The sequence below is a fragment of the Malaclemys terrapin genome, chromosome 18, assembly GCF_027887155.1.
Source record: "Malaclemys terrapin pileata isolate rMalTer1 chromosome 18, rMalTer1.hap1, whole genome shotgun sequence".
NCBI classification, from domain to species: domain Eukaryota; kingdom Metazoa; phylum Chordata; order Testudines; family Emydidae; genus Malaclemys; species Malaclemys terrapin.
Genome location: NC_071522.1, coordinates 20149193 through 20176282, shown reverse-complemented (window position 1 = coordinate 20176282; position 27090 = coordinate 20149193). Strand labels below are relative to the sequence as shown.

The 27090-nt window shown below is 52.6% G+C and overlaps 2 protein-coding genes across 8 annotated transcripts in view; both read left to right on the top strand.

Annotated features, from left to right (window-relative positions):
- The window catches only part of AP2B1 (adaptor related protein complex 2 subunit beta 1), a 102402-nt gene extending 94596 nt beyond the window's left edge, over positions 1-7806 (top strand). For all 5 annotated transcript variants that reach the window (XM_054008037.1, XM_054008036.1, XM_054008039.1 and 2 more), the window contains 2 exons: positions 3049-3203; positions 4747-7806. In XM_054008037.1, coding sequence (XP_053864012.1) covers positions 3049-3203; positions 4747-4821 — 230 coding nt within the window. In that variant the 3' untranslated portion in view covers positions 4822-7806. The remainder of the gene's footprint in view (positions 1-3048; positions 3204-4746) is intronic.
- Positions 7807-18444: 10638 nt separating this feature from the next.
- Positions 18445-27090, top strand: part of RASL10B (RAS like family 10 member B) — a 28001-nt gene continuing 19355 nt past the window's right edge. Inside the window, exons 1-2 of one of the 3 annotated variants that reach the window (XM_054007977.1) lie at positions 18445-18595; positions 25678-25742. The gene's annotated coding sequence lies outside the window, so the exon portion shown is untranslated. Of the gene's footprint in view, positions 18596-25616; positions 25743-27090 lie in introns of those variants that run through there. The other 2 variants (XM_054007978.1, XM_054007979.1) reach the window with 2 other exon arrangements.

The following is a 27090-nucleotide window of genomic DNA, read 5'->3' as shown; positions in this document are numbered from 1 at the left end:
AATCCAGGCTGTCAGGATGCCAATCCCGTGCAAGGATGTGCCTCGCCCTCTGTGATGTATTGGTAGCAACCATCGTTAATGTAACAGGAGCGAAGGTATCGGAAGCTATAGAGCCGGTACTCTGCCGCTGTGTGCACTTCCAGGGAGCAGCAGCTGCTAAATGTAAGGGTTTAAACATGACCCATTCCATGCCACATGGGAAGCAAATCTACCCCTAAGTTGCAACTACTATGTGGTTGATGTTCCTTTCAGACAGGACCAACTGCCCAATGTGGCATCCCCACCATTAGTAGACCTTTGCCTTTTGAGGTCCTCTGCAGATTTTTCTGTGTGGCAATCTGCTTGGGTTGCACAAGAAACAAGTGTGTTGGTCATCTCCTGATCCCTGGCAGGGGCATGTCTGTGCCCAGCACAATTGTCAGCTGATATGGCTTGTAACAGAGCCCCTCCGTGCCTGTTCCAGCTCTGTTTGCGCTTAGGAGCGGACTGTTCTGTTCTGCATCTTTTCCTGACCCAGGTGGGCCCTTCATGTGTGGGAGGAGGAGAAATGGGGAGTGAGGGGTTTTAACTCAGGAATTCATTAATTACTTGCCTCTCCTAGTTTCTATAGTAACCAAGGAAGAGAGGAAAACCCAAATCTGACTGTCTGGGTAGTTAGCCGCATGAACCCTGCCCATTCTCTGCAAATCGCTGTCCCAAGGCCTTCAGGAGCAGGGGTTAGTCCAGCTGCTGGTCGTCACTGAGTAAAGCCTGAACTCAAAGCTCCCATGCTGTGGAGAGAGAGAGCTGCTCGGCTCTTCAGGGGTAATCGATTCTGCAGCAACTCAGCTGCGGCCCCCCCCTGCTGGCTAAGTGGAGGAAGAAAGGCAGCTGCTCCAGGGCAAGATCGCAGCATGCGAAGGCAGACCCCTTCACCTGCTCTCTTCTGGTTGGAGGGAGGATGAGATGCCCCTCCTTTGACCCCCCCTGCTCCAGCGCTGACTTAATTGCTTCCATTCTTTAAACAAAACCTTTGTGTGGCACGCTGGAGTTTAGTATTCATGAACATGGGCGACCGAAGGCGCTGGCTGGTCAGGTACCCACTCCCTTTGTGGATGGTGTAGTGTCCTGCCACCACCCCATCCCTTTTCATGTAGTGAGTTTTCTGGGCCAGTGCCCTCTGCCTGCTTGCCTTGAGGTTTATTTGCCACTGTTTCCAAAGGGCACGCTGGGTTTTCCCAGCGGCTTGCAGCCAAGTTTGCATTTTCCTCTCCATCTTCCTGGTTGCTGTGGAAAGTACAAGCTACTGACCAGGGTCCGACACAGCCCAGCCCATTCGTTTCCCACACGCGCACTCGTCCTCACCTGTAGGATGATCTGGCACAAGGGAGCGGTTGAATTTGTGAGGTTGGAAACAGACGGTATTGAACTTTCCTTCTGCTCTCTCTAGTGGGCGAGTTGAAAATGCCATGTTCTAATCAGCCAAGTGCCTTCAGCTCACCTGTGTGGTAAACACTTGTAACAGTTTTGGAGCAAAGGAGGGAGCTGGGTTTTCAAAACGGGCATCAGAAGGCTCCCTCAGCATGCATTGCTTGAGGAGCTTCTAACCCCCTTTTGCTCAGGAAGGCGATTCTGGGAACACAGGCCACATCCTTGTTCCTCCCTTTCCTGAATTTCCTGAGCCTGTGAATAATTGCGCCCTCAGCTAATACGCAGAAGGGTGACCATGTGGTCTAGTGATTGGAGCAAAAGGACTGGCAGCCTGGCGCAGCTTGAGTTCCAGTCCCACTTTGTGCCAACATCTTCAGGCCAACTGGAAGTTGGCTAGAATACAAGAACCACCTGGTGAACTAGTAGATAGAACATCAGCTGAACTTACTGCCGTAAGTAACCTCCTGGAAAGCCAGGGAATTACCCCGGTAGCCCACAGCCAGGAGTGGTTGGGACCTCAAGGGACGTTTGTGGTTATCTCAAGATTCCCATGACTATCAAAAGCTGGGAGTGGAAGAGAGGGGTGGATCACTCCAGAATTGCCCTGTTCTGGACATTGTCCCTGAAGCTCCAGTATTGGCCACTGTTGGAGAGAGGACGCTGGGCAGGAATGGACCATGGTCTTGACCCAGTATGGCCATTCTTCCGTTCTCGTGTACTGAACTTGCTTTCCTAGGTCAGCAGGTTGTGTGGCTTTAGGAATGAGACTTACAGGGGCCCTGCTCATATCTTGGCCTCTTTGGCCCAGAGTTTCTTCCTTCTAGCCTCAAAAAGACCACAGCCAGCCCATCCCTTAAATTGGGTTTTGGCTTCCACAGGCCATCAGTGTGGGCCATTGATTTGGATGCTGTGTATTCTGGATCCCTGCTGCTGCTGCTTCGCTGTAAGGTACCTGAGAAATAGGTGTCATGGTTACAGCCGTATATTTATGTGCAGGTAAAATCATACGTCTCTCCCGAGTGCTACAGTCACAAATTGTATAAAAACCTCATCACGGCCCCACTGCCGGGAGGCAGATGGGAAAGGCGTTTTCTCTCACCCGCTAAGTCACTGAAAAGGGTTTGAATTCAGGGTGCAGAGAATTGTGTTAATGACTGAGAAGCCAAAGTTGAGATTTAGGCAGTGATCTCATTTGTTCTTACCAAGCAGCATCCTCTGGCTCAGAAGCGCAGGGCACAATGTCCAAAATCAGCCTGTCCAAGTTCTGGGCTTTTTTTTAGGAATCTGCAGCTCACGGAAGGGACCCGGGCCTTGCTGTACTCTCGCCTTGCCTAGAGTAGTGTGATCCCTGAGGGAGACCCAAATCTGAAGGGAGGTCTCCAGGGAGATGGAACACTTATGACCAAATCTGCTCTTGCCTCATTCTCCAATGTGCGCCTTCCCCCGTAGACTCACTGTCTCATGCAGTTGCCAGTTCTTCCTCGTCTGTGCACTCCTGTTCTGTTTGTACACTGCCTAGCACAATGGGCCCATGGTCCGTGACTAGGGGTTCTAGGATAACACAGATGACATTTGGGGGTGTAGTGCTGTATGTTTGGTGTGCACACTTGATTTAATAGGTGTTTTTCTGTTTTGAAGACACTGTTTCCAGTAAGCTGCAGAACAACAATGTTTACACCATTGCCAAGAGGAATGTGGAAGGCCAGGACATGCTCTACCAGTCTCTGAAGCTCACCAACGGCATCTGGATCTTGGCTGAGCTACGTATCCAGCCTGGGAACCCGAATTACACAGTAAGACCCTTGGGCTCTTGGCATGGGGCGGAGAGGGGAGGCCACACATCCTTTCCTAAGCTATGTCAAATCTGAGCCTGCTTCTTCCCAGCATGCTCATTTGAGGCAGGGCCTGTTAATTTCAGCGCCAAAGGAAATCTCTGCTGAGCTGGGAGGAGTTGGGAACCCACTGATGACAGCTACGTTAGTGACCCGCTGAGCTAGGTTAAGGCTGACTCAGCAGCAGGCGTTCATTGGCCGAGATTGTTACCACTCGAATTAGCCAAGAGAAATAACACAAAAGCATTGCCAGAATTCTCCCCAACCCCCGCCTTTCCACTCCCCCTTTAGTAAACAAGACTAGATTTGTGCCATGCTGAGCTGTTGACGCACAGACCAGCTGTCCAGACTTGGGAGATTTCCTTGGCCTGGCCTCTGTGGCAGCCACTCAAAGGCAAGCGCGCTGCTTGTCCCACGTGTAGCCACTTCCTTTAACTGGCCTGCCTCCCTACTGCTTATTGTTGTAGATTCTCCTCGCTGCTGATGGAGTCTCTCTCCTGGTTTGAGAATCTCAAGGCACACCCCGGGGGGCCCTTTGTGTGGAAGGAAAACAATTAAAACCCTTGAAAATATACTGCCGAAAAGGAAGCTTGGCTTTGCGTTAAGCTCCCTAGTTACAGTAGTGCGAGCAGGGCTCTGGTCTGCGGTTGGGAATTGGCAGCTTGGTGGTTAGCATTGCCCGTAAGGGAAAGCACCTCTCAAGGTTATTGACCTACGCCAGCCGAATACCACTGGCGTTATCTTGGTTTAATGTGGTGTGAATTCTGATTCTGTGGGATAGGACTGTCAGGAGTGTACAGGTCCCCCACTGAACATTGGTGCAGGTCTATTAATCATACCGCTAAGGAGTAAGCATTCGTAAGGGTGGGGTCCCATTTATCTTCTGTTGCTCATTTTCCCCAATTCTGTCACAAAATTGGCTAGCTTTCCCTACGTGAGTGGGAGCGTGCTTTCGCGGAACTCAGCGCTTTGGTGGACAGCAACTGGGACTAAATATTTGAAGTTGTATGTAAATTAAAAAAAAAAAAAAAAAAAAAACTGGTATCCTGGAAAACACAATGGTAACCTGTGCTAACCCGGTCTTGCTCTTTGTCACCCCCTTGAGGTTTGAGTCTGCTGCTGCAGCAGAGTTCAGGGACATGGTCTTTTAGCCCAACTAGTAGAAGCTGATGCTTTGAGATCCACAGGGTCCTGGCTTCGGTCTTCAGTCGACCCAGCTCAAGGTGCACGATCGTTAGGGCAGAAGAACGTGAACGGTGGGGACAGGAAAGTGTTACTTGTCCTTGCCTACCTATGTTAGGCCAGTCTGACTCTCTGTTAGACATCTGTGTGCAGCACCATTGGTGTGCATAGCACCTCGCAGAGCGGGTGATGCATCGTGGCAGCCTCGCTGTGTATTAGACTGGGTGGAGTCTCCTGAGGGATTAACAAACTAGCTAGTAGAGATGGGCTGTGTGTTATCTGCTGCCTTCTTGCACTAACCTCGGCTTCACTTCTCTCCTAGCTGTCCCTGAAGTGCCGGGCTCCTGAAGTGTCCCAGTACATCTACCAGGTCTACGACGGCATTTTGAAAAACTAACAGCATGGGTCCATGTCTCACTCCACAGAGGGAGGAAGGGAGACTCCGGATCCTCCCGTTATCGGTGCAGGCAAAGAACTCTAACTGGAAGCAGCTGTATTCATGTGTAGGATTTCAGACAAACGCACCGAGAAACCAAGGTAGCGATTAGTATCCACGTGCTAATAATAATATAGGGAACAACTGTTTGATATTTTTAGCGTCCATGGAAACTTTGTAACCACTGCTTCAACCACTCCCGTGTCCCCCCCGGCGCCACTGTTCTGTCGTTCTTTCTTGTGGGCTTTTCCATCTCGTGCCAATGTTTTAGCGTTTTCTAAACCGCGTTAGGCGTAGTTGATATTTTGTAATATATGGCTCGTTTAAAACCCGAAAAAGACAAGTCTCTTGTTCATTAAAACAAGGCAAAGGCATCATAGAAACACAAACTGCACTTTATTATTTTATATTTTTTATACGTTTGGGGTTTTTTTTGTATTGTAACCAGATGAAAAAAGGGAAAAAAAAAAAAAAACCACAGATCTGGAGTAGCGAAAACATCCACGGGAACGCAGGTGAGCTAGGACTAGCGTAGCCTTGAGGAGCCAGTGACGTGTGGAGAGAGCCAGTTCAGACCCAAGATGCATCTACTTGGGTTGGATGGGGCTTTGGGTCGTACTTGTGTGTCGTACCCGATGCTCATCCCAGAAATCTCTGCCCCAGCTATCTTGCCTGGTTGCGGTCCTGGGGTTTGGAAGTGGGTCTTCATTGCATGGGGAAGTAGGAGCTGGCAGGGTCTGGTTTGATAATGGGGCAGCAGATGGCAAAATGAGGAAGGAAACAGCAGGTCTGACTCCCAGAATGCAAGGCTCTTGGCAGAGCATGGGGTGCAGTCATTGCCTTTTTTCCCCTTTCCCGATCATTCCCTGTGTCTTCCTGCGACAGCCTGTCTGCCTTCCTCACGCTGGGCCAGCTTCAGCTTGCTGAGTTGGGTTACGCCTAGCTCCGCCTGCTGTCCAGGCTGAAGGACCTGTGCGGGAAATCTGAATCCCGGCAGAGGATGGTCACAGCCATTTTGCCTACGGTTCTCTTGGGAGCATCCTCGAGCGCTTGCCTGCTGAGGTGTGAGTGCGAAAGCTGGGGGACACGGCAGCATCTGGCTATGCGCTTTGGGTTAAATTCGCTGGAGGAGTCCAAGCCCCTCCTCGCCCCCCTTACACCTGGGGTCACTGGCACTGATGGGCAAGTTGCCCTGGGCTTTGGAAAGCCTTTTCTCCCGGAGCCCTGGAAAGCTTGCCGTCAAAAGTTGCTGAGGAGGAAGCACCCATTATACAGGGGTGCAAAGGAGAGTCGCCAAGAAGCTGATTGGGAGTCGCAGCTCACCTCCCCCCCCCCCCCCCCCCTTGTGACACCCAAAATATTTAGTGATGGGGGAGAGTCTTGAGTGCAATCTCCTGCCCTGTAAACCCTCAGCTCCGGACGACCCTACTGCTGCAGGGGCCAGTGGGGGCTGTAGGTGAGGTGATCTCACAGGCTCGTTCCCTCCATCCCGAGTCATCAGAGCTGGGCTTTCTGTGCCAAAGGCAATAGACTGCGGGTCATTAGGGTTCCTAGTGTCTGAAACTCACTGGCTCCCTTACTCCTCTCTGCTGCAGCTCCTGCTCACGCAGCAGGCTCCCAGGGTGGAGGGCGGCTGTTTGGGCTTCCTGCCAGCCAGGGAGTTTCCCTGTCACAGGCAAGGCGCTGGAATAGACCCCATGAAAGGTGAAACAAAAGCGGGGATAGTAGCTGGCTTGACTCTATCCATCAGTCCATCTACATAGCTGAATATCAACCCAGCCCCGGAACAGCTTCTGCAGTCCCCACTGCTCTCAGCTGATGCTTGGCACGGCACTTCCCCCAGGAGTGAAGCGACTCCCTTAACATGACCACATACAACCCTCAGAGCCTGTGCTCTTGAACCCCGAGACCGGGCGGGGATCACCTGTGAGGTGCATGTGAATCTGGGGCTACAGAACGGGACTGTAACGGTGGCCCTGGAGAATAAGGGGGAAGGGAAGGGGCCAGCGAGGGTAGGCCAGGTCACAGGCGGGATGAAATGTGGTTCCATGGCAGGGAGACTCAGCTTGAAGCCAGTTCTCAGCCAGGGAAGCGAGTGAAGATTGGGAGCAACTGCATCCTTCGCTTGTATGAGCTGAGCTGCGTCCTCGGTGCAGAGATCGCTTGGCAGCATGAATCCTGGCTGGGCAGAAGGCGGGACGGAGTTGTAGAAACCAGGCACTTGATCATGCACCAGCTTGGCTGTTTGATTAGTTGTCTGAAGCCCTGAGGATAGCTGGGCTGCGAGCACTGCGGAAATAATTATTACAGTAATTGATAAAGTGCTGGGTGCGCCGAGGCACGTGCCTCTCTCGAGCCGCCCCTCGGCGCCAAGCTGTGAAGCAGCACCTGGCCTCTCGTAAGTTTCCACCGTGGAGTTCAGCTGTGTGCATGGGAGGGGGCGGGCAGAGGGGGCGTGAGGGGGCAGCAGGGGAAAGCCCTGTTCTCTCTCTGCCAAGGGACGGCAGATTCTGCACAGCGCCCCATATTCCCCTGGCTGTGGTGCTGGCTAATGGAGATTGCCGCTCGGGGAACCTGCACCGGATTAGGTCACTGACCTGGGAGAAGCGGTGGAGGATCCCTGGGAATAACGGCACGAGTCTTGCTCAGTTAAACCCTCTGTAAAGCCTGAACACGGGAAAGCATTAAACAAAACCCTGAGCAAAGCCCTCGCCTGCACGGAACTCCTTCCCCCCGCGGTGTCTGTGCGTCTCTTCTGGGCCTGTGCTGTGTGTGTGTCTGCATGCCGTGAAGCGTGGGCTGTGGGAAGGGGAGCCGGAGGGCAGGCAAAGAGAATTGCTCAGCGTCGATGCCATTCCATTGTACTGCATATCTACTCTGATGTGTTCACTTGTTGGTAAAGCTTTTACCTTCTGTCCTTGTCAATAAACTTGTCATTTACATGAACGCCCAGCTGTGGTGTGCCTCTGTTTGGGAAGGGGGGCTGGAGGATGTAGCAGGAACAGCTGATAACTCTCCTGAGAAGCACTGGCATCCTTGCCAGGTGACCTATGGACCAGAGACCTCCGTTTCTGTCCATCTCGGACCTTGAACGTGCTCAGACTGCCCCAAGCTGGTCAGACGCAGAGAAGGTGCCGTGTGACTGGAGATTTATTTGTGATCATTTCTCCCGTCGTCCAAAATAAAACCCTGCTCTGTTCCCTGGCTGCAAATGTTCCGTAACACCCGTACCAGTGAACGTACCTTTCCCCTCCTGTGCTTGGCATTATTTATTGTGTGCATTACAATAGTACCCAGAGACTGTCGCCAAGATATTCCAAGTCCTCGAACACACGGTGAGAGAGTCTTTACCCTAAAGAGCTTTCAGTCTAAATATACTGGGCAGATGACGGGCAGGAGGGAAACTGAGGCACAGAGTAGGACGGTGACGTCTAAGATCAGTGGGAGAGCTGAGAACAGAACTCCGGTTTCCTGACTCCCACTCCGGTGTCCTGGAGCTACTAGACCGTGATGTTCCACTCAACTTTATCATTTGCTAGTTATATTACAGCGCACTATTGATTTTGCTGAGCAGGTTTGAGGCTCCCACCCACCTTCAGCTCCAGGTGCTCTGCCCTTAAATCACTGACTCAGAGCCTGGGCAGGGTGGAGAGCTTAAAATAAAGAACATCGGGCGCGTAGCTGGATCAAGCAGGTGGAGCTGGGTGGGCTTTCCCCTCGTCCGTTGGGAGTCTCAGCAGATCAAAGTCTCAGCTCAGAAGGAGGCGCTGACCATGAATGGATCCGATCCTGTAGTTGGGAAGTTTCCGTGCTGAGCCCACAGCATCCCAGCGTTGCCAGCTCTAGTGACAGTTAGTGTTGTTCTTAAAAGCCCCAGTTTCTGGAGTCATGTGAGAATCTCAGCTTTCATTTAAAGTAAGAGCAAGTTCCTCGCCCACATGGGAAAAAAACCTCTTGAACGGGATGTGCCTTAACTAGGAAACTAAAGGGAAAAGTCCCCCAACTATTTTTACAAGTTAGGGGTTTTAAGCCATGGCTTTTTGCAGGCCTGACTCAGAATCTTTGAAGCCTTGGGTTTGGCAGGGAGCGGCCCCTGTATCATACCCTGATGCTAAGTCAGCCCCGGCCTGGGAAAGGAGGACAGAGCTCAAAGGCAAAGCAGCCAGCGTGTTGCGGGTGGAAGGCGGCTGTAAAAGGAAGACTTGGGCCCAATACCAGACCAGTGCCGTGGGAAGTGGGGAGACCTAGGAACCCGAGATTAGCCACAATAGCCTGAGCCCTGTAACATGAAACCCTGCTGAGAGTAAGGGTACGTCTACGCTGCAAGAGAAGGCCTGCGGCAGCGAGCCTCAGAGCCAGGCAGATGATTCAGGTTCGTGCTACGGGGCTAAATATAGCCATGTAGATGTGTGGAGCCCGGGCTCTGAAATCTGGGACGGGGGAGGGTTTCAGAGCCCGGGTTCCTGCCCACACCCCGGCATCGCCGCGGTTATTTTTATCCCTATAGTGTGAGCCTGCGTCAACTGACCCAGACTCTGAGATTTACTATCACGGGGTTTGTTTTGCAGTGTAGACTTACCCTTTCTCGCTCCAGAGCCTTGCCTAATGAAACCCCTTTCATTCACTCCCTTCTGTAGCAGCTGCTCCATTGAAATCTGCCTCCAGTCTTGCTTTCCACCAAGTCAAAGCGTATTCAAGCGCTTTGTCACCTTCCACCAGTGAGCTGGGGTTACCGATGCTTTCTGAGTGGGAGGGCCTCGCTCCGTAGCCAAAGAGAGAACCGAGCCCCAAAGAGATTAAGTGATTTGCCCAGGTTCACACAAGGGAGTCTAGCAGAGCTGGGAAGCGAACCAACCTCTCCTGAATCCTGCTGTCTCCCTCCCGTGTTCCTCATTAGACACAGCTGACGCATGGGCTCGTGAGTTCCCCTGTCACCAGCTCTTCCTCGCTCCGTGGCACCAAGCAGTTTATCAAAATAAACCGTGCAGACATTTGGCTAAGTTTCTCGCAGTAACTACATGTCCAAATGAAGCTTAATGGCCCAATTTCTCCATGTCGCACGGCTGATGAGATACATGAAGGCGGGGAATGAAACTTCCCCCATCGGGAAAGCGTCCCTCAAGGGAGTCTCTTCCTGACGCTCCGGGCTGCTCAATCAGTGGTTTATTACTAGGTGCACCTCACGGTGCGATTGGGCACGGATTGGTCAGGCCTGGGGTCGGCTTTATTTGTGTGTAACTTAGGCCAAATCATTCTTAGCTGAGCCAACCCTTCTGGGGTCCCGGGGAAGGCAGGGGAGGTAGCCTCCTTCCACTCTAGCTAATCCTTGCTGGTTTCCTCCCTTTACCATGCACTGGGGAGAGGGGAAGAAGTGGCATAGTGGGCAGGAGTCATTAGTCCACATATGCGCTATGGGGGATAGCTCAGTGGTTTGAGCATTGGCCTGCTAAATCCAGGGTTGCGAGTTCAATCCTCAAGGAGGCCATTTAGGGATCTGGGGCAAAAATCTGTCTGGGGATTGGTCCTGCTTTGAGCAGGGGGTTGGACTAGATGACCTCCTGAGGTCCTTTCCAACCCTGAGAATCTATGATTCTATTTATTCAGAGACCCAATGGCTAATTTTGGGTGGTTTCACCTTGATCCCTATCTTTGAACTTCTCTTCCTGTTGCTAAGCTGCTGCCGAACGGCAGCCGCTCCGAGAGGCCAAGGGATAGCAGAGGCAGTTAAGGGTCATAAATGATGTGGGAGAAACCAGCTTTCAAGTGGCATTTTCCAGCTCTCTTTCATAAGCACAGGGGCCCAGATCCTCAAAGGTATTTAGGCCTCTAACTCCCATTGAGGATCTGGGCCCGGGCATGTTGTCTAGTGGTCAGTCGTTCCTAGCTCGGCCACTGACTTGCCATCCGGCCTAACCTCACTTAGCATCTGTCCCTCAGCGTGCTCCATCTCTAAATACTAATGCTTTGCCTTTCTCTCATAAGAACATAAGACTGGCCCTATTGGGTCAGACCAAGGGTCCATCTAGCCCAGTGTCCTGTCTTCCGACAGCGGCCAGTGCCAGGTGCCCCTGAGGGAATGAACAGAGCAGGTCATCATCAAGTGATCCATCCCCTGTCGCCCATTCCCAGCTTCATGCCTTCCCAAACTAGCATCTCTGGGGAAGGACTGGGAAAAAATCAGTTATTGTTATAAAAAAAATAATAATAATTGGAAAACTTGGTAAAGATAACAAATTTTCCATGAAAATTTTCATTTTCAACAAAAAGGCATTTTTGTGTCAAAAGCGTTTGAAATGAAAACATTTGACCCATTCTCGTTATTAGATGTTTCTTGCAATTATAAAATGTGGCCAGGATACAATCGACACATGACTTCAGTAGTCCCAGCCTCTGTGATCGTGGTACCAGTCCCATTTTACAGAGACGGAAATGGAGTTAGAGAGATTAAGTGAGTTTGCTGAGGTCATAGGTTCAGTGGCACAGGGCTTCTGGCTCCACCCTCTACTCTAACCATCCGGCCGGGCTCTCTAACGGATCTCAGATCAGGTTTGGCGGGAGCAAGAGTGAGTTGGGAGAATTGGGAGGTCTTGGGCTGAAAGAACTCAACATTATGGGACCAGCCCTAGTCTTATTGCTCCAAGCAGCAGGGAGATCATGGGAGCAGTCCCTAGAGCTAACAGTCCCTGCAACCTTGCTGTGTCAGCAGGTGCGATCTCCCTGCCTTTCTGGGTCTCGCCTGCTCTTTGTTGGCCAGGGTGATGAGCTGGGAGCCCCCTGCGCTCTCGTGACAGACATGTTCTTGGAGCCCTGCCCCTGGGAGAGAGTCATCAGGCAAGGAGAGTGGCTGCTTTTATTTCACATGCGTGACAAGGCAAGAGGGCGGGGAGGTGAGCTGAACTGCGTTACCTGGAAGCCAGTCAAGATGGGCTGCTTTGCCGCAGAGCTCACAAACCCAAGTCCTTCCCCTTCCATGTCCATATTCCAGCACCCAAAAGCTTGGCCAATAGGGGACAGGAGCCAGTCTAGCAGTTAATCCATATAGGCCCCGCTCTCAAGCAGAGCTGCCCTGTGCATTTCTTCCACCCTTAATCCAGCCATGCGGATGTTAACAGCGAGGCATATTTAGCACATCTCAGTGGGGCAGCCCAGCTGCCAAGGGGCTGTGAAAGGAATCAGCACAACGTGATCAAAGATTTCCCTCATCTATTGGTCCAGCAGCGCCCCTCCGCTCCAAATCCCTCCGGGGGAAAGAGCTGCTGGTTCGCCTGCCACTTCCACGTTTTCCCTCTCGACGACACGGGGAAGGGGCAGCAGGTTCTGATCTGGGAGCGTGGATCTGGGACAGTGCAGAGGCTGGCCAGCTGCTGCAAGACTTGCAGCAAATGTTCATTTCCTCGCCGTTGACTGATCAAACCACTATCCCCTTCAAGATCAAATCCTGTCAAACCAACCTAATAGCTTTCTTTGACACTGTAACAAGCCTAGTGGAGGAGGAGGAAGCGGTAGACGTGCTATATCTTGACTTTTGATATGTTCTCATATGATCTTCTCATACACAAACTAGGGAGATACAACCTAGATGGAGCTACTATAACGTGCGTGTATAACTGATTGGAAAACTGTTCCCAGAGAGTAGTTATCAGTGGTTCACAGTCAAGTTGAAAGGACATAACAAGTGGGGTCCCACAGGGATCGGTTCTGGGTCCGGTGCTGTCCAATATCTTCATCAGTGATTTAGATAATGGCATAGAAAGTGCACTTATAAAGTTTGCGGATGATACCAAACTGGGAGGGTTTGCAAGTGCTTTGGAGGATAGGATTAAAATTCAAAATGATCTGGACAAACTGGAGAAATGTTCTGCAGTAAATAGGATGAAATTCAATAAGGACAAATGCAAAGTACTCCACTTAGGCAGGAACAATCAGTTGCACGCATACAAAATGGGGAATGGCTGCCTAGGAAGGAGTACGGCAGAAAGGGATCTGGGGGTCATAGTGGACCACAAGCTAAATAAGAGTCAACAGTGTAACACTTGCAAAAAAAGCAAACATCATTCTGGGATGTATTAGCAGGAGTATTGTAAGCAAGACACAAGAAGTAATTCTGCTCAGCACTGATAAGGCCTCAGCTGGATTATTGTGTCCAGTTCTGAGCGACACATTTCAGGAAAGATGTAGACAAATTGGAGCCAGTCCAGAAGAGAGCAACAAAAATGATTAAAGGTCTAGAAAACATGAGGAAAGATTGGGAAAACTGGGTTTGTTTAGCCTGGGGAAGAGAAGACTGAGAGGTGACATAAGACTTCAGGTACGTAAAAGGTTGTTATAAAGAGGAGGGTGATAAATTGTTCTCCACTGAGAACGGGACAAGAAGCAATGGGCTTAAATTGCAGCAAAGGAGATTTAAGTTAGACATTAGGGTAGTTAAGCCAGTTACCAAGGGAGGCTATGGATTCTCCGTCACTGGCGGTTTTTAAGAGCAGGTTAGACAAACACCTGTCAGGGATGGTCTAGATAATGCTTCATCCTGCCTCAGTGCAGGGGGCTGGTCTAGATGACCTCTCAAGGTCAATTCCAGTCCTACGTTTCTATGATTTTATAATTCCCCCCTTACGCACTGGCTGCCAGCTGCACCCAGATGTACAGGCTGAAGGGAAAATGAAAGAGAAGCAGAAATCCAAGCCAGCCCATCTGTTGGATCCTTCCCCACCGCCTGGCACGGAAGGCTGGCTTTTGCTGCGAGTGGGGGGGAAGCAGGTGTGTGTGCCTGCCCCGCACAGCTGGGAGCTGAGGGACAGTGCTTCTATTTTGAGCTCTGTTGTGAGATGGTGCCTCTGGGTTTTTCAGCCACAGACGCAGGAAGTGGGAGGGGCCAGAGACGCTGATTCCTAGGCAAAGGGAGCATTTTAGCTGAACAAAAACGAACAGCCCAGTTCTTAGAGGGGTTGAGTGGTGGTCGCTCCTACTGAAGTCAATTGGGGCTGTGGCTGCTAGACACCGAGAGAGATGAAGCCCCATAAAGTTTTAGCAGGTGGGCAAGTCACTTAATCTCTATGCCTCAGCTCCTTCTCTGTCCCCTACCTCCCAGGGATGCTGGGTGTGTGATGCGCACTAGAGGTCACATACATGCCTCACTGGAGAAAAGGGAAGACTTTTATACACAGCACGTGTTTAGCCGGTGGAACTCACTGCTCCAAGATGTCCTGGAAGCAAAGAACGTGGCAGGATTTTTAAAAAAGGCTTGGACATTTCTCTGGAGAACACGAAGGCCCACGGCGACCAGATAAACGAAAAGGTGTATGAGAAGTAAATCCTCACACTTCAACCTCTAACGGCCTGGGGTTAGGGAGAGACTGGTCAGGTGATCCCATAACTGTCCAACGGGTTTCTGGCATTGTTCCCTGAAGCCACTGGCACTGACTAGTGTCTGAGAGGGGAGGGTGGACTAGATGAGCCGGTCTGGTAGTGCCTGTGGGCTATTCCCTCTCTGATGCCATGCACCATGCAAGCTCCCTCTCCCTCGGACCCCAGCTCGATCCAAACAGTGAGTTAGCCGGCTCTCTGCTGTCCCAGCCTTGTGACTTGATTCTGTGACTTCCTTCCTCTAGCTGCCTGGCCTGACCTCCCCAGTGGGTCAGAGCAGATTGTAAGCTCCTGGGGGCAGGGACTGTATCTTTACTTGCAGTGCCAAGGGCCACATGCACGCTGTACAAAGGCTAATGGTTTTTTGGGGTGCTCTCAAATGATGGAAAATACACTGAACACTTGCGAAAAGACACCGGCAGGCCTGGAGGAAGCTCAGGATTCTGGGGGCTGAGTTTTCAGGCGCCACTGGGACTGAACCGCCCTTAGAAGAGAGTTTAGAGCAGCCTCCAGGATAGGTGTAGCACTGATTGTTGCAAACCTCTCTGCTTCCTTCTCACGGGCTGGGTTTCCAGACAGGCTTGGAGAAGGGAGCTGGCAATGGGACGGCAGCACCCGGGGAGTCCTGCTTAGAATTCCGGCGGCCACAGCCAGCACGTGGTAGGAAGGCAGAGGCTGACTACGCCGGATGATCGCGGGAGAAAGACAAACTGTTTCCTTGTGCAGAAGCCCTCGGGGAAGCATGATGGAAAATCAGAAGCCTGGTGTCTGGCGCTTGCGTCTCTGCTTTCGCTCACGCGTTCACTTTGTTGTGGCGTGGCTGTGTGTGCCAGGACTCACTGTGGTGAAGCACTGCGGGGAGGGGATCAGGGCAACGAATGCTGATGAGACAAAGCTGCAGGTGCTAATCAAGGCGCTCGCAGGGGGAGAGTCTGAGCCATAAGGCAAGTATGATGTGCCACCCCGCGCTCTGGGTAAGGCCTGGAGCATGCTTTTCTATCACGGCTAGCTGGGCTGCTCGGACTTGGTTTGCAGAGGGCGGACCCAAAGGCAGCTCTGATTCTCCATAGGGTTATCACAAGCTTGCCCTTGGAGGAGGAAGAGACCTGCATGGGACAGGCAGCTTCACAGTAATTCCCACCTCGCTGCTGCTTCCCTCCTGGCCCTGTTCCCGAGGCCGGTTCTTCCCGCCTCCGTCTTCCTCTGCCCCAAAGTCACGGGGCTCGGGGCAGGGCCAGTGCGCTGACTGGCTAGCAAGTTCAGGGGTAAACCGGCCCCATGCTGGGCAAGGGTCACCTTGCCATGGGGCAGGGGCAGATTGCCCCATTGCTGAGGAAACAGCTGGTTTCCAGAGGTGCTGAGCACCCAGAACTCTCGCTCCTCTGGGTCTGGAAGGAAGAGGAGCCTTGGCACGAGGAAGGGGGCAAGGTGAGGCCATGCAGGTCCATTGCAGCTGGGTGGCCTATGACCAGGCGTCCCCCTTTCCAGCTGGCAGCCCTGACAGAACGTGCTCCGAGAGGCGGGCACATGCCAGCTCTGTGGAGCAAGGCCCAGCTCTTAGTTCGGTTTGTACAGCACCAAGCACAGCAGGGTCCTGGCCCACAGCTGGGGCTCCGAGGTGCCGTGATAATATGAAGGCCCAGTGCCTCTGTCCTCAGGGGGCCATGAAGAGCTGTCACCCACATGGCACAGCTGGTGAAGGGCTCTGCTGGCCATGGTGGGTGGGGTTGACACACTCATGGCAGGTGCAGGCAGCATGGGCCTGTGGGTGGGGCATGAGGCTGGGGGTCAGGAGACCTGGGAGTCTACGCAGCTCTGCTGGTGACCTGGGACAAGACACCTCCCTTCGCTGTACCTCTGTTCCCCTTCCCACCCTTTGTTCAGAGGGTGAGTTCTTCAGGGCAGGGCCCATCTCTTACTACGTGTGTGTACATCACCAAGCACACTGAGCCCCCGATCTACTTCGGAGCCTCCTGGAGCTACAGCAACACACTGAAATGAAAGCGCAAGGTCCACGAGAGGGCCCTTAATGCACCTGCCTTCCTGCTGCGCTTCTGCGGCGCTAATTAACGGAGGCACGAAATGAGCTTAGAGGAGCCTGTCTGGCACCTGACGGTGGGCGTGAGATGCCCTTGCAGCTGTTAAAGTCAGCACTTTCCCTTCCTTTCAATCCCTTGAGCTCAGGCAGCAACTTCTAGCTCTTGCCCCATCTCTGCTTCTTGTTCCCTCCTTTTGGAAGAGAAGGTGGAATCTAACTTTTCTAGCCACGCTTTTAAAACCTCCCTCGAAATTTTGCCCTGTGCCCACGCTGGACCCAGGAATCGGGGCAGAGTACCAGCCCTCTGCTGAAATGCGCGGGTCTGATGCAGAGAGAGATTATATGACTTGTCCAAGGCCAAGGTCATCCCTTTGCTTTCTGGAGAAGACCTGGTGCCAGGAGTTCCTGAGGGCCTTGCAGCTGGTTTTATGTTTGTAAGTGTCTTGTTTTAGTGGGGTGGGGAAGAGAATTCCCAGGCAACTGGAAAGAAGGGGAATCCAAGTCTTTTTTTCCCCTGTGTTAAAATTTCTTTTATAAAGAAACATGCTGCAAGTGGACAACCTCTCTGTGGGTATTATTAAAGCCTCCAAAAATAGACTTGGATCCCCAGTGCAGACAGGAATGGAGACTGAATTTTCCTGGAAAGCAGCAGACAGGTTTATACAAGCTAGCATGCAAAGATGGTCACTGACTGGCCCCGTCCCATTCATACCGCAGGGGACTGACATAGGGGACGGTGTTTGATGTATTGAAAAGCTGTGGAGGCTGTGCTTAGGCAATATACAAGACTAACAGACTAAACGAGATACGGGAGAACAACGACTATATGCTACTAGAGCCAGGCCGGCCTCTACAGATGTCAGCAAGCATTGGATCAGACCTCTATAGAGCTGTCAGCTGAGGAGCAGGCCCTGATTAATTAAGCTTCATAACAGCTTTGGGAATTAGCCAAATGTTAGCTCAGATGCTCTGACAGTCTAGATATGATGTGGGACAAAGGTGCCTTTTCTATCACCTTTCACAGCCCCGATCCCAGGACCACTGCTGCCTGGTCCTAGCCGGAACATAAAGCAACATGAATCTGCTCTGTGTTCCTCAAGGGCTGTGGGGCAGCTGGGCGCAGGGAGGTCCCAACCTCCCCTCCTTTCCCTGGCTACGCCCCTATGCAGAAGACAGGCTGGGATAGCAGTTACCAGAGGTTTGTATGTACAAAGGTAGGGGGTTGTGAAAACAACAAGGGCTGTGTGTATTCCACCTGGTGCATTGGCTCCGTCCTCCTTTGAAAATGTGGCTTTCAAGGCCTGATTTCGAGCCCTCCCTCCCCACGACTCCATATGTGCACCCACAACTTTGCCCCGGCGCCCCTCACTGGACACGCCTTTGGGGCATTAACTCCCTCGCCCGCTTGTCAGTGCCAAACGCATTTGTGCACAGATGCAAACTCCTGCAGCATGGCATGCGCCAAAGCCCGGGCAGTGCACAGTACGCACCAACAGAGCCCGGCGTGAGCCCCTCCCCGAAAATCAGGCCCAAACCATCTCATGCCACTAAGAAATAAATGAAGCTAGAAACAGCAGGGTCCCAGTTCTTTCCCCAGAACCATGCCCGATTCAGCATCAGGGAGAAACCGTGATCCATGGCCCGGCCGGGACTGTATGGGTGGGGAACCGAGGCACAACTCCTCCAAAGGTATTGAAATCAATGGACCTGAGGGTCTGGCCCTGGGAGATTAAGTGATTTGCCCGAGGTCCCACGGGGGGGGGGGGGGGGGCAGTGGCAGAGACTAGGAATGGCACTCAGCCCTCTCCAGAGCTAGCCTGACCCCCAGGCCCGAGAGGGGCCGGGCTCCAGCAGCTCCACCCCTTGGAGGCTGTTGCTAGTGCTCAGGGCGCCAAAGGCCGGGTGGGCCATGCAGCTGGGCCTGGTGAGTCCACCCCCGGCTGCTTTGGGGGGCTCCTCGTGGCCGTCCGTCCCCACAGCTGAGCGGGGTCCCCTCCCCGGCTGCAGCCTCCCAGCGCTGCTGACGCGTTTGCCCGGCCTGGAGCAGCTGCAGCGGCTGCTAAAACTACCCCCCCCCCCCCGACTGCGGGAACATGGCAGGCGCTGTGACCCAGTGGAACAGCTGCCAGCCGAGGCGGGTGCCCTGCACGCAGGGAGCTGGAGAAAGGGGCAGCGGCAGCCCCAGCTACCTGGCCGGAGCAGAGTCCCCGGGAGCTGGGGCTGCTGGATGGAAAAGCGACCCCCCCTCCCCCGCCGCCCCACTTCCCGGGGATCCGGGCAGACAGCGGATCTGGGCTGGGGGCAGCGCGCCCTTGGGATTCGCACCGCGGCGAGGTAAGGACCCCGGGGACGGAGCGCGCTCCGGCCCCATAGACAGTCCTCGGGGCAAGGCAGAAACCCAGCTCGGGGGGCTGCGGGCGGGAGGGGTGGGGGGCTCAGGGGCTGCTGCGCCCAGCCCGATGCAATAAAGTTCCAGATGGCGGGGATGGGGAGGGGGGGGCTGTTTTTCCAGGCAAGGCACAAATCAGGAACCAAAGTTGAAATTGTGCAATTGGGGGGCGGGGGGAGAAGCAGCCAGGCCGGCTGGGTCCAGGATCCCACCGGGACAGGAGCAGAGGAGGAATTCAATATGCCCTCCCCAGGCACAGCTGTGCTCTGGGAGGGCTACAGGCGCCTGGCGAGGGTGGAGGGCAAACCAGTGCCAGTGCATCGCTCCCCCGCAGTGCTGGAGATGGGCTGCTGCATCCAGCAGTGGGGCAGACAGCCGGGGGGAGAGGGGTCGGCCTGGCCGCAAAGGGCTGGGTGCAGGGAACAGCTTGCTGGAGCCTTTCGAAGCGTTTCAGGGGTTCCAGGGCTGCTGGCAGGAAAGGGGGAGACGGGATGGATTGGGAAGGTCCTGGGAATAGCCGGTAGTTTCCCTGGTGAGATTCCCACACCGGGGAGAATGGAAGGGATGCTGCCTCTGTGCGGAGGAAGAAGTTTAACCTCAGTCTGACTCCCTGGGCCCCTTCCGGCTCCCAGATACTGGACTGCTAAGCCCCCCACCCCCAGCAGTGCACCCTCTCCCTCCTGCTGAGCTCCCCACCCCCAGCAGTGCACCCTCTCCTCCTGCTGAGCCCCCTACCCCCAGCAGTGCACCCTCTCCCTCCTGCTAAGCCCCCCACCCCCAGGAGTGCACCCTCTCCCTCCTGCTGAGCCCCCCACCCCCAGCAGTGCACCCTCTCCCTCCTGCTGAGCCCCCCACCCCCAGCAGTGCACCCTCTCCCTCCTGCTGAGCCCCCCACCCCCAGCAGTGCACCCTCTCCCTCCTGCTGAGCCCCCAACCCCAGGAGTGCACCCTCTCCCTCCTGCTGCTGTTTACTTGGTCTGTAATTCAAGAGAGAGCTTGTCAGCCTGGAACTGGGGAGATGCTGAAATCTGAACCGGGAGCTTCTCCCAGACCCTGTGTCCCTGACACACAGGGGAATCCACCCTCCAGGCTTCAGGGCTGGTCAGTTTCACAGGGGACCCCCTCCCTCCCCCAGGCCCAGGGCTGGTCCGTCCAAGCTCTCCGTGAGCTCCATATTACACGGAGCTAGTTGCTAACGTTCCATCTGGGTGTCGCTGACTTTCCCTACAGCATATTGTGGTGTGCGCGGGTGGGCGTAGCAGCTTATTTTTCTTCCAACACCGCCATACAAACTCTCATGCATATTCACACGCCGACATCCTGACACATGCTCCCCGGCTACGCGCTGAAGGGCACACGCGGGCTGCCTGTGCTCACCTGCGCTCACATGGGCACTGGGTCCACGCTGAAGTGCACACGCTCTCAGCACAGGCCCAGGCGCTCGCTTGCATGTGCCTGATGTGCAGGTGCTCGCTGCAAAGGCTGACCCGCCGAGGTCACCGCGCGCATCCCTCTGCGGATGCGCCCGTGGGCCGATGTGCACATGTTCACTGCATACATGCACTATTTATGTGCAAGCTCTAACTGCCAAACTCCCCCGTGCACGTGGTACTCTCCCTCGGAGTGTGAACCTGTAGCTAAAACCTTTGGCTGCAAGGGGCAGTAAGAGGGTGTCTAACCACGGTGGGAATTTGGCCGATATAAAAGTCTCGGCTGGATTGAGCTAGTTACTACTTTTAGCTCAGGGCACGGCAGTCTTTGAGGTCTCACCTTAGAGTGCACTGTTAGGGGCACCGGTCCTGTGAAGAGGAGGGGTTTTGCCTAGTGGTTAAAGCACAGGGCAGTCAGGAGACCTACATTCTATTCTCAGCTCTGTCATTGGCCTGCTGGGTGACCTTGGGCAAGTCACTTCCCTGTCCATGCCTCAGTTTCCTCCTCTGTTGGGCGGGGCTAACAGTCAAAGGAGGCTGGTGAGCCTTGATTGGTTACGAAGCACCAGAGGAATGGAAGGCCCCATGGAAATGTAGGGGGCTAGGAGAGTTCAGATTATTTCATTACAATTCCAGTTTCGCTCTGCCTGTAGAAATCCTCTTGTTTCACAGCAATAACCTGGCAGTTTCCTTTGCTGTGAGAGCAGGAGATTGGCCTAGTACCGAGAGTGAGAGCTGTGTAGATTGCTCCTTGTGGCCGCTGTGAAGGGAGGAGGAGAGGTATGCTTTGGGCCTTTCAGATTCCCAGAGCCCAGGAACTGCTGGCCTTGTCCTCAAGCAAAACAAGCGGCTGCTTTGGACTCGGCATTGGCAACTCAGGGCCCAGTCTCGCTCTGGAGACAGGGACCAACTGGGGAAGGAATCACCACCCTGCCAAGCTCCCTTGCCATCTCTGAAAGCAGGACCCCACGGGAAGGCAATTCCTGGCATGGTCCTCCATCCCCCACTTCTTCTTCCAACAGCCTGTGGACCCATCCCAAACTCTGGCCAGGGGGGCTACATATCTGGGAAGGAGGAGCAAAGGAGGCTGGGCCTGGCATTGCCACACATCCTCTGCCACTCTCCCCAAACACATCAAAGGCCCCTCTCAGAAGCGAGTGGGACTTTGTCTGAGGAGAAACCACACAATGGAACGTGGTTACCAATGCTGGCCAGAACCATGGCCCTCCAGCCCAGCTCCCTCGACGAGGATCTCCCTGCCTCTCGTATGGTGGCTCGTGAGCTGCTCATGAACTGGGGATTATGTTGCCTTTTTGTGGGAGAGACCCACCAAGAGGATAAAAGCTTAAATACTGCTGCTAGCTAAGGGAGATTCTCCTGCAGCGTTCACAGCCACAGGTTTTGAGTGGGGAAGAGATCTAGCAGAGCAGGTGTGCTACCAACGCTGAGGCCTGGTCTACCTTTAAAACTGAGGCTGATGTACCTTCATCGCTCAGGGGAGTGAAAAGTCTCACCTAGTGTAGACACAGCCAGGGCAGCAGAAGAACCTTTCCATTGACCTAGGGAAGTGGTGTTCCTACAGTGATGGAAAACCCCTTCTCTCTCCGTAGGCTGCGTCTACGCTTTGTATACCAGCATAGCTCCAGTTGCTTGGACTCTACAGCCCCAACCAGCCCCCCATTCCAAGCCCCCCGGATTGTCCTGTTAACATAAAGCCCCCTATTTTCTCTGCTTCCCCTCCATTAGTCCTGCATCTCAACCACACTTTTGCAGTGAAGGAAGAGAGCGAGCCTGTTGATAGGGGTTGCCCTTGGGCCAAGCGAGCCTCAACCTTCCCAGGGGTTCAGCGCCCTGTCTTCCATCCAGCCCGAGTCAGGGCTAGCCTCTGTGGTTCTGGCTATTGCTAAACCGCTGGGTCATCTGTTTGACTAGGCAGTGCACTGGGCTGCAATAGTTTGGCTCCCCAAACTGGAAAAAAAGCAAGGCTGTTACAAGGAAGGCGAGGATCAATCATCCGAGCTTTGACGAAAGCATCGTACCTGGTTAAGGACACTCCTGCATTTCCCCATAATCCCTGCAGAGCTGTAGCCTAAATAGAAGTAGGGCCTTTGGTCCTGCACATACCACCCTTCTGGGTTATCAGGGGCACATCTTGATTTTCATGAGGTTTAAATCTTCCTAAAATGCGTTGACCTCCTCCGCCCCCCTCACTCCCCTCCGCCCTGGGCTGACCTAGCTCCATTCATGTTGCACGTGACCCGGTGGTGATGTGGTGGGTGGAGGGCGTGTGATGCTGCTGATGCGGGGATGGCTTGTTGTGATCTGACAGTGTGACATGCACGGAAACATGGCAGCCTATGATGGTGTGAAGCTGCCTGGCCAAGGACTTGGTTCCAGGAGACAATATTTTCTCCAGGTGGCGACCAGCACCCTGGTTCTGGTGGCTGAATTCCAACCTGGGACTCCAGGAATATGAACCAGGCATGACTTGGGGAAAAGCACCTGCCGGAAGCCTGATGAGAGATCAAAGAAAGTCGTGCTGGGAGGAATGTGTCAAGAAAATGCAGGAGCAGGAGAAATACTTTATAGTGCGTTCCATTTGAGCATTACCAAGTGCTTTACAAACATGAATTAAGGCTCACAGCCCCTGTGAGGTTGGTCAGTATTATTATTCTCATCTTACAGGTGGGGGAAACTGAAGCACGGAAAAGGGAAGGGGCTAGTTCAAGATCAAGGCAGTGGCTGAGCCAGGAATAGAGCCCGGGAGTCCTGACTCCCAATCCTCTGCCTTAGTCGTTTTGGGGAAAAGAGAAGAAGTTAGCCTAGAAATGTTGCTGCTATTTCCTTTAAGACAAAACAAGACAAACCCAAGAGGGGAGAGAAAAGAACAGTCAAGATTGAAAATGCAGCTTCTGTGTCTAGCGTTGACTTTCATGTGCAACCTCACTGCTGGAAAACCATGGGCATGGCACAGCTACTCCGAGACCTGGCAATCTCGTACCCGATCGGGGTGTTTCAGGCATTGGATTTAGCTGCCTCCCGGGTCACAGGCTTACAGCAGTGTTGTAAAAGATCCAGTCTTGGCTTAGACAGAGGGTAAAACGGAGAGAGGAAAGAGAAGACGTAAGGTGGGGAGGGAAAAGGACACACACTTGGAAAGGGGGTGTGACAGTTTCACATCCCAAGCAGTGGTAGGGATTTAGCCGGAGCTGCTGCAGGTCGTAATGTCATTGGGCTCGCTGTATCTGGCCTGGTTTGGTCAGGATATCTCTCAGGATCAAGGTGACGAAGACACAGCAGTATCATAGTGTGTCTCGGGGTGCCAGGGGACTGTGTGGGTGGCAGCCGTGACATTGGCGAAGTTCGCTCCTTCCCCCTCTCTTGTCTTTCAGGCAGCCAGCATTCACGTCTGTTCATCTGTTTATTTTCTCTTCTAAGGCTTTTTTATGAGCTGGACAGAACATCCCCCTCATTGCTTTGTTCACCAGTTAGGCCGAATTTCCGACACACCAATTTTGGTTCATTGATTTCCAGTCCCCCGCTTTGCTTGCTTACCAGGTGTGATTTTTAACACTCTTTGAAGAGGCCTTTGGGTTTGGATTAATTCAATCTGTCTCCCTTTTGCACTTTTTTCCATCAACATCTATTGTTGTAGGCTATTGTGACACTTTATCAGCTTTGTTCCACTTTTCACAGTGGAGCTCACAATCAGGGCAAAGTCGTAGACCCATGCGGGTCCCCACATCTGTACCTCGGGGGGGGACCCTGACATGGTGGTAGCGGTGGGATTTTATGCTATTGCATACATATTGCTAGCCTTTCCCTAGATTCATGATACAGTTATTACCACATAATCGGAGACGGTGCTGTTAGCCACAGCTGGTCAACACTGCACTGTCACAGGGACTGGGTCAGGGCTTGCCAGCAGGCAAAACTGGGCTCACCCCGAGGTCCCTGTTTATTTCTTTTCTGAATCCTCTGCTTCCCCTAGACATAAAGAAACCCCTTTTCTTTCTTAACTGTCTGTGCCTGATGGGAAACCTTGGGCTACAACCAGACCTCTGCAGACAATGGCTCCATCGAAGTCAATGGAAGTTTGATCATTGACTTCAGAGCAGACAGGGCGCAGCCACATGAGTATATCTCCATATGCGTCTGTCCGACTGTGTGTGCATTGTTGTTTGTCTGTCTGTGTGAATGTGGCCAGGTGCGTTTGTCTGTGGGCAGTGTTGATGCATGTGTTTGGGCTGGCACGTGTGGATGAACGTCTATATGTGCGCCTGTGTTGTGAATGTGTAGCCACGTCTCCATGAGTCCCAGAGTGTATCTGTGTTCACGCGCACATCCCGGAGAGCGTATCTACATTTGTCTCCAGACACGCGCGTGCGTGTCTCACCGTATGTCCACATCTGTAGTACTCGGCGGATCTGCCTGCTCAGAAATTAGCCTCCGTCAAGTTAATCACATAAATGATCAAACCCTGAAATGAAACATTAAGCCGTTCACACAGCAGAGTGATGGCCCCAGCTAAATACGATTCCACTTGTCCGAGCGACCACAAGATGGATTTCCCAGCTCTGGGAGGTGTCAGTTTAGAAATGCCCTAAGCTGTGGCTGGTGAATTCCACTTCTTCATGATCCCCAACAGCCCGTACTAGTTTATCCTAGCCATTCATCTAGAGCTGAGATAATAATTGATTTGGTTTGAGTGCCAAACTGAAAAATTTGGGGTGGGGTGGGGGGCAAGGGGAGAGAATCATTTCAGTTCAAACCAAAATACAAAATTTTGGTGTGTTTTTTTTATTATTATTATTATTATTATTATTTTCTTGCTGAAACAAACCTAAAAAAATAATTTCAGGTTGAACAAAACACTTTGTTGGACACAAACCAATTTTTTTGTTTTCCGTCTGGGTTGTTGTCAGGTGTTTTCACCTTTATTTAGTTTGCTAAATTTCCAAATGAACTGTCAAAATGCTCTAAAATTCTCTCATTTCTGGCCTACACTTGATTCTCAGGGCGGGGGGCTGCTACCAGGTCACTTTGGCCCTGATGGAGAAACAGATACAGATCCCTTGGGATATGCAGCTATCAAACACTTTCACATTTGGGCTGCCCCATTTTGGTCTGCCCCCAGCACGGGGCCCAGGTTCAGCGCTTGTCTACATGGGAACTCTCAGGAAAGTTAATCAGAATGAATGTTTAAAGTGGTGTCAAGTATCAGAGGGGTAGCCGTGTTAGTCTGGATCTATTTGTTGCTGTTTAAAGTGGATTAGTTAAAAATTGCAGAAAGTAAATGTGAATTCAGCTAAACTGAATTCAGAATAAGAGCATGCAAACAGGGGTTTAATGTGGTTTAACTAGTCTACTTTAACTTCACACCATTAGTTAATTCAGATTAATATTGCTGAGAAATAACTAGCCTCATGTGGACATGCCCTTACGCAGTTTAGTAGGAAGGCCTTGAATTAACTTGCAAGACATTGATCCAACGACTCGGACATTGGTTCGGGGCTCTGGGTTCTGTTCCTAGCTCTGCTGTTGGGTAGTGTTGGGCTAATCATGTCCCCTCTCTTTCCTTTATTTTGACTGTTTAGATTGTAAGCTATTGGGGGCAGTGACCATCTCTCACTATTCTTGGACAGGGTTACTGGCTTAGCAGGTAAGCAGTAGATTCGTCTGTTCTGATTTTAGTAAGGCTTTTGACGCAGTCCCACATGACGTTCTCGTAAGCAAACTAGGGAAATGGGGTCTAGATGAACTTACTATAAGATGGGTGCAAAACTCGTTAAAAGACTGTTCTCCAAGTCCGTTGAAGGCAGGACAAGAAGTAATGGGCTTATTCTGCAGCAAGGGAGATTTAGGTTCGATTGTCGGAAAAGCTTTCTAACTATTAGGGTGGTGAAGCTCTGGAATCCCTGTCACTGGAGGTTTTTAAGAACAGGTTGGACAAACCCCTGTCAGGACTGGTCTAGGTTTCCTTGGTCCTGCCTCAGAAGAGTGGGCGGGACTTCATGACTTCTTGCGGTCCCTTCCAGCCCTCCATTTCACTGATCCTATGTATCTATGCACAGCACCTAGTGCAGTTGGGCCCTGATCTAGGTTGGAGAGTCTAGATGCTAGAGTAATACAAATCCCGTTCTTTCCCTTTGGCTGGAATTGATTTGTGGCAGCCTCTTCTGACTCATTGCCTGTAGCTGGGGAAGGGGTAGGTGGAGGGGGAAAGCTGAGGTGAGGTTCCCTCTGGACAAGGGAGGAAGGCCCGGTGAGAGGCGTGATCCTGAGACCTGCTGCTCCTCTTTGTTCCTGTTTTCTGCCTAGTTTTTTTGTCTGGTCATCTGAGGCTAGGCCTGCCTTTCTTCCTTTATCAGAAGCTGTGCATGAGCTGTGGTGTCAGGCAAGTCAAGATGCTGCTAGCTTAGCATTGGGAAGGCGCTGTCAGGACATGTGGGCTTAGCGCTGTCTTGCCCGCCCTGGCCATGACTTCCAGTGCAGCCTTTATGAAGTCAGGCTAATCAAGTGTCATGCTTCATGGCAGAAGCTGGTTGCCTGCAGAGGTCAGGAAGGAATGGGGCCCCCACCGTGTGTAGCACTGCGCAATTGGCCATGGGAATAGTGGAGGACCTAGTGGGATAATGTGCCTGCAGCCAGAAGCTGAATATTGAACTGGGTAGACCTATGATATCATCCAATATGGGAACAAGGGGGCAGGAGTCTGGATTAGATGGGCCTCTGGACTGATCCAGCAGAGGAGGGGGGCAGGATGGCAGGCCTCATGGATCTACGGAGCGATCTGGTATGGGAGGGAAGTAGGATACTGGTCTCTGGATCAGTCCAGTATTGTTTGGGTCTGTTACAGTCAGTGTGTCTTCTAGGTGCACTACTAGGGTAGTTGTTACAAGAGTTGCTCTGTTGCCCTTTGATGAAAGTGTTCCATTCTCAGCCTCACCACCCTCAACCTGTTGTGCAATGCGTTATGTGCCTGGCTGCTTCCTCCACCCCAGAGGTGG